Source organism: Theobroma cacao, chromosome 1, assembly GCF_000208745.1.
Source record: "Theobroma cacao cultivar B97-61/B2 chromosome 1, Criollo_cocoa_genome_V2, whole genome shotgun sequence".
Lineage (NCBI taxonomy): Eukaryota > Viridiplantae > Streptophyta > Magnoliopsida > Malvales > Malvaceae > Theobroma > Theobroma cacao.
The window spans coordinates 34301047-34314527 of record NC_030850.1 but is presented as its reverse complement, the minus strand read 5'-3'; the positions used below and the strand labels follow the sequence as shown (position 1 = coordinate 34314527).

Below are 13481 nucleotides of genomic sequence, written 5' to 3'. Positions count from 1 at the left end.
AAAGGAACCAAACGTTTTGTAATTTAAAGGTCACTAGCTAGGACGGGAAGTAGTGGACAAAGCTTGCTTGTAACTTAACAAAGCCTTTTCTTCCATTTTTATTTATTGGAACTTGGCAGATTAACGCCTTTGATTTGCAGCTCCATTTTTCTCTAGATACTCGACAAAACTATTGAAGTTACTGTTTTGCAGGTCTCTGTTTTCAAAAATTTGAGCCGCTTCTCTGGTTCCGACTCTTAAGACTCTGTCCTTCCTCGGACACCATAGCGAGTGTCAGAGCTTTAGCTATATCAACTCCGCTAAATGATCCATCGTCACTTCTCTCTACTTCCACTGCCAAACCTTTCTCCACCAAAAACCTTGCATTCAAGGGCTGGTCAATAATGAATGGTAAAACCACGAGACAATGCCCAAACTGCAGCGTTTCTATAATTGAACCCCATCCGGCGTGAAACAACGAGCCTCCGATTGATGGGTGTTCTAAAATTTCCAATTGCTGTGCCCACCCAGTGCTGACAACTCCTCTTCCACTGGTACGGTCGCTAAAACCCGGAGGCAAAGCATCATGGTCGCTAAGAGCCCAATCAGGCTTCCTCAGTGCCCATAAAAATGGCAATCCTGATAGCTCCAGCCCGTACGCTATCTCATGAATTTGATTCTTGCTTAGCTTGTACTCGCTGCCAAATCCTACAAACACAACTGACTTAGGCTTTTGTACATCAAGCCACTCAAAGATTTCTATCCATGACTTGTCAGTGATTCTTCTTCCTTCAGGTTTCTCTGGCAGGAGCAAACCAATAGGAATCACTGGTTTGCCATTTGTCTTCTCCCCTACGTTCAAGTATTCGGCTTCATATTCCGGGCAACTACGTATAGCAAAAGCTTTAGATGCCTGAATAATTTTAGCAAGCCTTTCAGCGTCAGATACTCCAGAAGCGTTCTCTCCGTAAAACCCCTCATGCATGACAGTAGCTAGGGAACTAGGATAAGCTAATGAAGAAGAAAAATCAAATCACTCAGGCGGTGACGTCAAACTTTCCGGAGAAGACCTCAATTCTTTTTTGGCCATCGCTGGTGAGGGATCTTGGATTTGCAAAGAAACTATATGAAGAAGCAGAGAGAACTGAGAAACTAATGAGAGGGATTTGGTATTCTTGGGCAATCTCAACCACCCAATGAGGAATGACATCAACGATTATCCAATCCGGTCGTTGATCTGAGATGAACTGCTTGACCGGGTGTCGAAGTAGATCGTATGTAATCTTCAGGTATTGAATTTTCTCAGAAGGAATGTCCACGGTCGCCTCAGAACCCTCTGGCAAGAGTGTCTCGTTATCCAAGGCTGGCAACTGAAAAGCTACTAAATCTATCAGGGTTGCTAAATCTGAAGGAACTTTGAATCTTCCGATGTTTCCAGGGGTTGATATGAAGGAGACTTTCACTCCAGCTTTGCCTAAGGCTACAGAGAGTTGAAAGAATGGTATCAAGTGGCCAAAAGCTGACCAGGGAAGCATCACTATATGAAAATCTCTAGCCATTTCTGACAGGGAGCAATCAAGGGTTTAAGACAGCTAGCTGATACTACTCTAAACAGCCTGCACCAATATAAAGGCAGAAATGCCTAAAAATTACACGACAAGGAAAAGACTATTGAGGTAGTTGTCTTTTTTTTTTTTTTTTGAAAATTAAGCACTTCATTCATCAACAAGGGACAAGAAATTTCCTGTAAGAAAAACAGTTCAGCACCAGATTTTAAGTTACTATCATATCAACTTAAAATCCAGGCATTACAAAAGGATCACACAGCTAAGGTAGTTTGTCTATTGACCTAGCAAAAGAAAAAAAAAAATTAAGGTGCTTGGCTATTGTCTTTCTATTAAAAATATAATAATGTGAAGGACAAATTTCCGCAATCCATGGAAGCATATTGAAAAGTCTGCTTAAAAATTATGCAGGGATGGACAAATTTCCATCCATCTTTATTGAAACTGCTTTGGAGTGTCTGTGGTTATGCAGGGAAGACACAATACCTGATGGAATATTATGTTCAATGGCGACTGTATGTTTATTTTCAATATTTGTATTACCAATTAGATAGGGTGTTGAGCGTTGATTGTGTAATGTTAATAATGTATTAAGAGTCTATTTATTTAGACAGGTCCCTAAACTTATTCCTTCAAACTAAACTTTCTCGTTCTTATCAGAATTTTATTCAATTCGGATTATTAATAGAAACTTTATTTTGATTGAGAAAAAAAAAATCTGCCTAAATATTGATGCTTGAAGTAAACCTCACAAGCACTTTATAGTTTTTAGTACTATATGCTTGACAAATGCTAACTCTAACGTATGCCATGAAGCCATGCTCCCCTGGACCTGAATCCTGATCCACGTTAATGCTTTGGTGTCAAACAATTAAACAACCACGTATTTTATGTAGTCTTCCAAACCGAAAGACTTTCTAAAGAACTTCCAAAAGTCAGGCAGCCAGGCTTGTCTTGTTTTACTTCGGAGCTTCACTAGAAACACTCAGAACACAATATAAGCCAAACTTTGGGCAGGCTTGGATCAATAGACTACAACGCAGAAATAATTTTAGCAATGAGCAAGTCATTCTCCATATGGGTATCTAAGTAGTGGCCCAACTTGTCACGACTACTAAAGTCCCCATGAGAGCAGTTATATGTTAAATTCATGAAAAGTGTATAATTCATTACAACTTGGGAATGGCTATTAGCATAGAGATTGAGGGAGGAGATCCAAATTAAGTTGAAACTTTATTTATAGAACCAGAGCTTCTCATGCTACTAGTCGGCTACTTGGAAATTGCAATGAATTAAGAAATGTGATTGGAAATTTCCAGCCTTTAAATTTGTCAATCTGGTGCAGCTGAATTTTGAGGCTTGGCACATGATAATTATTGAGTAACATTACATTTTTAAGCTTGAAAATCCAAATAAAAAAAAGAAGGAAAGTTATTGCTCGTAAATCAACAAAACAGCCATCTTGTTTGTATTTGAATGATTTTTCTTGACTTTAATCAGTTGCAGCTCCATTTTTCTCCAGATACTCAACAAATCTATTGAAGTAATTGTGTTGCAGGTTCCGGTTCCCAAAAACCTCAGCTACTTCTTTAGCTCGGACCCTTAAATTCTCCCCTTCCTCAGAAACCATAGCCAGTCTTAGAGCCTTAGCTATATCAGCCCTGGTAAACGATCCGTCGTTACTTCTCTCTACTTCCACAGCCAGACCTTTCTCCACCAAAAGCCTTGCATTCAAGGGTTGGTCAATAATCAATGGTAAAACCACGAGACAGTGCCCAAACTGCAGCGTTTCTATAATTGAACCCCATCCTGCGTGAAACAACGAGCCTCCAATTGATGGGTGTCCCAAAATTTCCAATTGCGGTGCCCAACCAATGCAGACAACTCCTCTTCCACGTGTGCCGTCGCTGAAGCCTGGAGGCAGCGCGTCATGATCATCGGTTGCCCAATCAGGCTTCCTAAGTGCCCATAAAAATGGCAATCCTGATAGCTCCAGCCCATGTGCTATCTCATGAACTTGTTCCTTGCTTAGTTTACACTCACTGCCAAATCCTACGAACACAACTGACTTGGGTTTCTGTCCATCCAGCCACTCAAAGTTTTCACTCCATGATTTGTCAGTAATTCTTTTTACCTCTTCAGGTTTCTCTGGCAGGAGTAAACCAATAGGAATCACCTGTTTGCCTGTAATCTCCTTGCATTTATTCAAGTACTCACTTTCATATTCAGGGCAGGTGCGGATAGCCATAGCGTTACTTGCTAGAATAACTCTAATAACCCTTTCATTGTCTGTTATCCCAGAAGCATTCTGTGTATAAAGGCCCTTGTACGTGCCAGTCGCCTCGAAGCTCCGGTAAGATACCGAAGATTGAAAATTTCCCCACTCAAGTGGTTTTGTCAAACTTTCAGGAGAGGGCTTTGTTCCTTCTTGGGCAGCAGCAACGGGGAAATCTTTTTGCAAAAAAAAAGCATTTGTAGAAGCAGGGAAAACAGAGAAATTAATGACAGGTATTTGCTTCTCTTGGGCAGCCTCAGCTACCCAATAAGAAATTACATCAGTGAATACCCAATCCGGACGTTGATCTGAGATGAATTGCTTGACGGGGTGCTGGAGGAGATCATATGAAATCTTCAGGTAAGGAATTTTCTCTGAAGGAATGTCCACGGTGGCCTCTGCACCCTCTGGTAAGAGCTGGTTATCCAAGACTGGTAATGGTAAAGCAACTATATCTATCAGAGTTGCTAAAGTTGGAGGAACTTTAGGGAGTCTTTGGATGTTTCTTGGGGTTGATATGAAGGAGACTTTTACCCCAGCTTTGGCCAAGGCTATGGAGAGATGAAAGAATGGTATCAGGTGGCCAAAAGCAGACCATGGAAGCATCACTATGTGAAGATCTCTACCCATTTTCAGCAGGGATTGAGATATCAGGACTCTTACAAAAGCATAACGGAAAGTCTATAGATTTTTACTGACGATGAGTATTGAGGAGGTACTTCCCGCTGGGAAATCAAGCATTACTTGACCAGGAACATGGCCGGCCGTCTTGGTTTTTTTAATACTAGTACATAGCATTTGGCCTATTTTATGGAGCAGTTGCATTAGAATGATTTCTATTGATTAATACTAATTAATTCAATTTTTTAAACATCTTTTGTACTTTTTTCTTATTGGACTTGTTGGTAACACCTTAACATTAGCCTATAATTGATGCCATCCTAATGAGAAGTGACGGGCTATTCATTTGCCATAATAAATACTTTAACCTTGATCCAAATAAATATATAGATGTCAAGAAAATAACAATTTTCTGGAAAAATAGATGAACAATTACAGAGGAAAAAGAAGAAAGAAATGGAGAGAGATGTGAGAGAAAAACTGTTAGGCACAAAAGGACAAAAGATGCCCACACTTTCTATTAAATCATATGCCTTTTTGTTTATATACATAGAGAGAGAGAGAGAGAGAGAGAGAGAGAGAGAGAGAGAATGATAGCTCAAAAAAAAAAAACAAAAACAACTGGCTATACCAAAATTACCGAAAATATTTTGCATTGGAGAGTGCGAAATATTTTTTTCTGACAGCTCACAAAATCAGAGGAAAAAATTGATACAACATAGTTTTGCTAATTTGAAGAACCATTTAGAAATACGAAAAACGACACTAGTAATAAACTAAACGGTAAAGCATTTAATTGAGAAATTTGTAAATCACGTGCTTTTCTTCTTCTGTGAACCTCAGCCACGAAACTAGTGCAATACCTTCCTTCTAGAAACAAAAGCCAATATTTCAACACATCCCCCTGGATTTTGTTTTGCAGACTTTGATTTCCTTCCTCAACCACAAGAATCTTTCTTTGTTTAAATTTTTAGTAAATATGTCTGTAAGCTGAGCATTAGATCCACAGTGTTTAAGCTGAATCTCCTCATCCTTTACAGCTTCATGAATTGAGTGAAACTTCACCTTGATGTGCTTGGTTCTCCCATGATTTATTGGATTTTTGGCAATTGAAATTGCAGATTGATTGTCTATGAACAAAGTAGTCCCCTTTTCCTGCTTGAATCCCAAATCACACAGAATTTTTCTAAGCCAAATAGCTTGATTAGCTGCTGCCGCTACAGATATATACTCAGCCTCAGCAGAAGACTGAGCAACTACCTCCTGCTTCTTGGAAATCCACGAAAAAACCACACTTCCAAACAAAAAACAGTAGCCTCCAGTACTCTTTGAGTCATCAATGCTCCTTGCCTAATCACTATCATAATAACCAACAAGTTCATTGCGGTCTGCCTTGTCAAACTTCAATCCATAATCTACTGTATCCTTGACATATCTAAGTACTCGTTTGGTAGTTGTAGAGTGAATCTGATATGGCTTCTGCATAAAGCGAGAGAACAAACTTACTGAGAACATGATATCTAGTCTTGAGGCAGTTAAGTATAATAAACTACCAATCAAGCTTTTGTAAGATGTGCTTGCAGCATTTGGAGCCCCATCATCTTTGCTCAACTTACAGTTTGTAGCCAAAGGTGATTCCACTACCTTACAATTTTTCATACGGAATTTCTTCAATAATTCTGAAGCATACTTACTCTAGTGAAGGCAAATATAGTCTGGACCTTGTATAAATTGCAACCCCAGAAAGTAGTTCATCTCTCCCAGATCAGACATCTCAAATTCTTTCTTTAGCTTCTCTTTGCAGTTCATTAAAGTTGACTCATCTGTCCCAGTAAGCAACAGATCATCACATATAAAGAAATTATTACCTTCACTGATTCAGTTGGATTATAAACATATAAAGTAGGCTCATTTGCACTCTTACAATACCCTTTTGAAGTAAGAAAATTGTTTATCCAAGCATACTAAGCTCTAGGAGCTTGTTTTAAGCCATACAGGGCTTCGATCAGTTTACATACCTTCTCCTCATTACCAGGTTCAATAAAACCTTCAGACTGATGAACATAAATATCTTCAGTGAGATATCCATTAAGGAATGTTGACTTCACATCGAGATGTCGAATCCTCTACCCTTCTTTGGTAGCTAGTGCTGTTAACAATATGATTGTATCAAGTCTGGCTACTGGGGCAAAGGTCTCCCAGTAGTCAACACCATAGATCTGTGAATAGCCTTTTACCACAAGTCTAGCTTTCAATTTATTAACCGAACCATCTGCATTGAGTTTAGTTTTATAAATCCATTTCACTCCAATAATATGTTGATTTGTAGGTTTATCAACTAACATCCAAGTCCCATTCTTTTTAATCATTTCCATCTCCTGATTCATAGCTTGGACCCATTTGTCATCTTTCACAGCTTTAGTGAAGTTTGCAGGCTCAATAATAGCCACATTACATCTAGCATATATTTCCTGCAAAGATTTGGTTCCTCTCACTGCTAGGCTTTCATATTCTATATCAGTTTCTTCATCAAATTCTTCTGGCACTACATCCTGTAGCAGATTATAATTCTCAGTGTTTTCTACCACAGATTTCTCCCAATCCCATACTGCCTGTTCATCAAACCTTGTATCCCTACTGAAGAAAATTCTTTTGGTTTCAACATTATATAGTTTGTAACCTTTGATAAGGTCACTATTACCAATCAGAATAGCAGTAACACTCTTTTCATCAAGTTTTGATCTCTTCTCATCAGAAATTTTTGCATAACAAACAGATCCAAATATCCTTAAGTGTTCTACGGATGGTTTTCTTCCAAACCAACTATCATAGGGAGTTGTCTACATTAAGACTTTTGTCTGAGATATATTCAAAATATAGTTGTCAGTGTTAATTGCCTTTGCCCAAAAAGTTTTAGGTAACTTCTTCTAAAATAAAAGGCATCTAGCCATTTTCAACAGTGTTCTATTCTTTCTTTCAGAAATCCCATTTTGCTGTGGGCTATATGGGACAGTCAATTGGTGAGCAATGCCAAATTGTTTCAGATACTTCTCAAATTCTGCAATAGTAAACTTTGTTCCATTATCACTCCTTAGTATCTTGATAGTTTCAATTGCCTGATTCTCTACTGCATTTCTAAATTTCACAAAGTTGCTCAAGACTTCAGACTTGGCCTTCAAAATATAAACCCAACAATACCTAGTTAGATCATCAATAAAAAACAAATAATACTTACTGCCTCCAAGAGAAAGAGTCTTCATAAGACTCCCTAAATCTGTGTGAATAAGCTCCAACTTAGTAGTAGCTTTCCAACTTCACTACTTAAGAAAAGGTACCCTGCATTGCTTCCCATATTGACAGATCTTGCACACTGTTTCTAGTTTAGCTATTTTAGTCAACCCTGTAACTAGTTCTTTAGCAGCCATGATTTGAAGTGAGTTGTAATTGACATGCCCAAGCCTCTTATGCCACAGCTCAGAATCATTGACTATACTTGAGAATGCATGATAAGAATGCTTCCAATCTATTGGATAGCATTTGATCCTCATCTCCACAGAGAACACCTCTTCACCCTTAGGATCAAAGATAGTACAATACCTATTCCCTCAGTCAACTGACCAACACTCAACAAGCTTTGATTGGCATCCAGTACAAAGTAAACATCTGTAATATACTTAGTACCATGCTGAGTTTCAACAGCAACTGTTCCCTTGCCTAGAATCCTCAAAAAAGATCCATCACCAATCTCAACCTTTAACCTATAGCTCCTGTCTAAAGTAGCAAATTGGCTCTCATCACTAGTTAAGTGATTAGTGCAGGCACTATCAATCAACCATAAGTTTTTCTTGACTGATTCACTAGATTGTCTGACCATAAACAACACTTCCTCACATGCATCAACTTGTTCCTCTGCAACTGCAGCTTTACCTTCAACCTTAGTGCCTTTGTTCTTACATACCCTCTCAACATGTCCTAGTTGGTTACAAGACCTGCATTTCACATTCAGTCTGTACCAACAAAATTTAGCTGAGTGAGTTGTCTCCTTACAATGAGTACAGGGAGGATATTTTGTTTTTTGTTTACCAGACTTTTCATCCTTAGTTTTTTTTCCTTTCTCCTTTCTCTCAGCATCATTCTTTTTTGAGTTGCTGCCTATTTTCAAGTGCTTAGTTTTAGCTACTAAAGCACTATCTACTGAGGTCTTTTGCCTATAAGCTCTCATTTGCTCTAAGCCTTCTAGAGAGTTTACCAACTCTTTCAAAGTAACTTGTGACATATCTCTTGAATCTTCCAAAGAAGAAATCTTAGATTCATACCTTTCGGGTAGGCTCACCAACATTTTGTTAACCAACCGTTCTTCAGTCACATTTTTCCATAACAACCTCAGTTGATTCACCAAACTCATAATTTTACCAGAAAACTCCCTAATATTCTTATCATTTTCCATCCTCAACATCTTAAATTGCCTAGACAAGTTTAAAATCTAAACATGCCTAGTCCTATCACTGTAAAAAAATTCATCCTTCAAGTGATCCCACACTTCCTTAGGACTATCTAAATGTATAATCCTAGAGAAAATGTCATCAATTACAGCAGATTGTAAGTAGGACAAAGCTTTGTAGCTTTTTGCTTTGTTCTCCTCAAACTGATGAATCTGGGCTAAGGTAGGATTACCATGTCTTTGAACCGGATCTTTTCCTGTCTCCACAACATCCCAAAGGCAAAACACTTTGAGATAGGATTTCATCTTCACAAATAAAAAAACATAGTTCTCCCCTGTAAAGATCGGTGGAGCTGAAGTATTAAATCCTGAAGTAACCATTGAGTATAAAAGAAAAACTGAAGGATGATTTTCCAGCAAAGTAAAGGTTGAAGAATCAAGGAAAATGGTCCCTTACGATCAAGCAAAACGCTCTGATACCATGTCAAGAAAATAACAATTTTCTGAAAAAATAGATGAACAATTACAGAGGAAGAAGAAGAAAGAAATCAAGAGAGATGTGAGAGAAAAACTGTTAGGCACAAAAGGACACAAGACGCCCACACTTTCTATTAAATCATATGCCTTTTGTTTATATACACAGAGGAGAGAAAGAGAAAATGACAGCTCACAAGAAAAACAAAAACAACTGGCTATACCAAAACTACCGAAAATATTTTGCATTGGAGAGTGCAAAATATTTCTTTCTGACAGCTCACGAAATCAGAGAAAAAAATTGATACGACATAGTTTTTCTAATTTGAAGAACCATCTAGAAATATGAAAAACGTCATTAGTAATAGACTAAACGACAAAGCATTTAATTGAGACAATTGTAAATCACGTGCTTTTCTTCTTCTGTGAACCTTAGCCACAAAACCAGTGCAATACCTTCCTTCCAGAAACCAAAGCCAATATTTCAACAATAGATATCAAAATGGCGTATTAGCCTGTCCCCATCCTTGGGGATTTTTTTGTACCTCTGCAAGTCCCCATGGGACCTTGCTTTTTGCTTCTTTTTGTGACAATTTATCAACAATAACATTCTAACCCTTTCAAAAAAAAAATGGTGTATTATCAATGATCGTAGAGAGTGATTCAATGATTTGAGAAGAGAGGCATGATGATTTGCCTGCCCAATGTCTCCATATTAATTAGGTTTTGTTTTCTGTTTCCACCTGAAGAGAGTTTGCCAAAGTTTAATATTCGAGAAACACATGGTTGCTGCCAAATTTATGCACAAAATCAAATCAATCTATCTCGATTTTAACTTTTTTTTTTTATTTTAACTTTCAAGAACACCTCTTTTAATTTTAGGCAATACATTAATAATATATAGGTTATTGCACATTTCCTAAACTATCAAAGATAAGGATTTGCTTCGTTGTTTTGCATAACCTGTGTTCATGTGTTTCCTTTGGCACAAGCTTTATGGTTCGTTTGTTTTGTAGTAAAATATTTTTTGAAAAATGTTTTTAGGATTTATTCTTATTTGATAGACGAAAAATTAATTCTAAATGTAAAATATTTTACGAGTCAACAGAGTTAATCACAGAAAATGTTGATTTTGTATATCTTACAATGATAATCATTTGATAAATACACATTTATAATAGGTTTAAATCTTACTAATAATTATAATAAAAAATATTTCAATGATCATCATTTAATGAATACATATTTATAAGTATAAGTTTTGGATATCTTATACAATTAATGAATATTTATATTTTTATAGTTATGATAAAAAAGTGATAAGATGAAATTTTTTTTGAAAATTAGAATTTATTTTCATTACAGATATATGGTTAAATGTTTTGGGAAATATCATTATTGATTTTATCCATTTTCATTTCCATTCTTAATTTTGATCGCCAATTAGTGAAAATCAAATATCAATATTGTTTTATAATAACTTCTATTTATTATTTTAACACTTAAATAACTCCACCATGATGAAAAATATTTTTCATAAAATGATCCAAACAATTGAAAATATTTTCAATAATTTATCCAAACAACATAAAGGATTAAATTTTCTTGTAAAATATTTTATACAGAAAAAATTTTCCTCCAACAAGTCATTTTTCGGTTACTAAATAGACCCTTAATGTATATTGTTTTTGCATGCAATTGACTAATCAGCTAACACTTGAAACTAATGTATTTATTTTGGATTTTTATATCAATGTTAATCACTACATATGTCACTGTTAATCCATATGTGTGAGATTTATAATATACAAATGGCTTATATGATAAATAAAGCGTACTGCATTTTTTTTATCAAAGATAATGAATACCATATTATATAGCATTGATAGACTATAAGATTAGTGAAAGGGATGTTTGCACTAAGAATTCAGTTATTAGAAACAAGAAATTTGTAAAATCTGAAAGATTTAGCTTTTCCTATTGTCACAAACATGATTAACAGTTAGAATGAACCACCTAAAGTAACTAGAATTATTAAATAATCATCAAATAGGAATTAAAATAATAATCTAAGAACCAAACCAATTGTCGTTTGTGTGAAATCTTGTCTTGGGACCGGTTGAGCAGCATTACTTTTTTAAGTTTGAAAATTCAAGGAAAAAAAGAAGAAGAAGGAAAGTTATTGCTCGTAAATGAACAAAACAGCCATCTTATTTCTCTTTGGAAGATGTCATTGACTTTGATCAGTCGCAGCTCCATTTTTCTCCAGATACTCAACAAATCTATTGAAGTAACCATGTTGCAGGTTCCGGTTCCCAAAAACCTTAGCTGCTTCTTTAGCTCTGACCCTTAAATTCTCCCCTTCTTCAGAAACCATAGCCAGTCTTAGAGCCTTAGCTATATCAGCTCCGGTGAATGATCCATCGTCACTTCTCTCTACTTCCACAGCCAGACCTTTCTCCACCAAAAGCCTTGCATTCAGGGGTTGGTCAATTATCAATGGTAAAACCACGAGACAATGCCCAAACTGCAGCGTTTCTATAATTGAACCCCATCCAGCCTGAAACAACGAGCCTCCGATGGACGGGTGTCCCAAAATTTCCAATTGCGGAGCCCAACCAATGCAGACAACTCCTCTTCCACGTGTCCGGCTGCTAAAGCCTGGAGGCAGAGCATCATGATCGTCGGTAGCCCAATCACGCTTCCTAAGTGCCCATAAAAATGGCAATCCTGATAGCTCCAGCCCATATGCTATGTGATGAACTTGTTCCTTGCTTAGTTTACACTCACTGCCAAATCCTACAAACACGACTGATTTGGGGTTTTGTCCATCCAACCACTCAAAGTTTTCAATCCATGATTTGTCAGTAATTCTTCTTCCTTCTGCAGGTATCTCTGGCAGGAGTAAACCAATAGGAATCACCTGTTTGCCTGTAATCTCCTTGCATTTATTCAAGCAATCACTTTCATATTCAGGGCAGGTGCGAATGGCTAGAGCTTTACTTGCGTGAAGAACTCTAATAAACCTTTCATTGTCTGCTATTCCAGAAGCATTCGGTGCATAAAAGCGCTCGTACTTGTCAGTCGCCTCGAAGCTCTGATAAGCTACCGAAGATTGAAAATTTCCCTGCTCACGTGGTGTTGTCAAACTTTCAGGAGAGGGCTTTGTTCCTTCTTGGACATCAGCAACGGGGAAATATTGTTGCAAAAAAATAGCAACTGCAGAAGCAGGGAAAACAGAGAAATTAATGACAGGTATTTGCTTCTCTTGAGCAACCTCAACCACCCAATAAGAAATTGCATCAGTGAATATCCAAGCCGGTCGTTGATCTGAGATGAACTGCTTGACCGGGTGCCGGAGGAGATCATATGCAATCTTCAGGTAAGGAATTTTCTCTGAAGGAATGTCCACGGTGGCCTCTGCACCCTCTGGCAAGAGCTGTTTATCTAGGACTGGCAATGGTAAAGCCACAAAACCTATCAGAGTTGCTAAAGTTGGAGGAACTTTAGGGAGTCTTTGGATGTTTCTTGGGGTTGATATGAAGGAGACTTTTACCCCAGCTTTGGCCAAGGCTATGGAGAGTTGAAAGAATGGTATCAGGTGGCCAAAAGCAGACCATGGAAGCATCACTATGTGAAGATCTCTACCCATTTTCGGCAGGGATTGAGATATCAGGACTCTTACAAAAGTATAAAGGAAAGTATAAATTTTTACTGATAATGATGAGTATTGAGCAGGTACTTCCTGCTGGGAAATCAAGCATTACTTGAACAAGAACATGGCCGGCCTTCTTGACTTTTTAACACTAGTAAATAGCATTTGGCATATTTTATGAAGCACTTGAATTTGGCAGATTTTCTATTGATTAATACTAATTAATTCAATTTTTGAAACATCTTTTGTACTCTTTTCTTTTTGGACTTGTTGGTAACACTGTATCATTAGCCTTGAAGAATAATTGATGCCATCCTAATGAGAAGTGAGGAGCCATTCATTCACCACAATAAATACTTTAACCTTCATCAAGAGTAATATACAAATATTAAAATGGTGTATTAGCAGAGACTGATTCAATGATTTTAGGTGAATTCTTTAGTTTTAGATGAGAGGCATGATGATTTGCCT

General features: G+C 37.2%; 2 protein-coding genes and 1 pseudogene across 2 annotated transcripts; all 3 read right to left on the bottom strand.

The window, feature by feature from the left end:
• Positions 121–1538, bottom strand: LOC18614097 (annotated as a pseudogene).
• Positions 2771–4613, bottom strand: LOC18614096 (putative UDP-rhamnose:rhamnosyltransferase 1). Its single transcript, XM_007051672.2, has one exon. It carries the CDS (start codon positions 4447–4449, stop codon positions 3037–3039), a length of 1413 nt encoding a protein of 470 aa, XP_007051734.2. The 5' UTR covers positions 4450–4613; the 3' UTR covers positions 2771–3036.
• On the bottom strand, positions 11549–13111 carry LOC108661987 (putative UDP-rhamnose:rhamnosyltransferase 1). Its single transcript, XM_018120987.1, has one exon. It carries the CDS (start codon positions 13005–13007, stop codon positions 11586–11588), a length of 1422 nt encoding a protein of 473 aa, XP_017976476.1. The 5' UTR covers positions 13008–13111; the 3' UTR covers positions 11549–11585.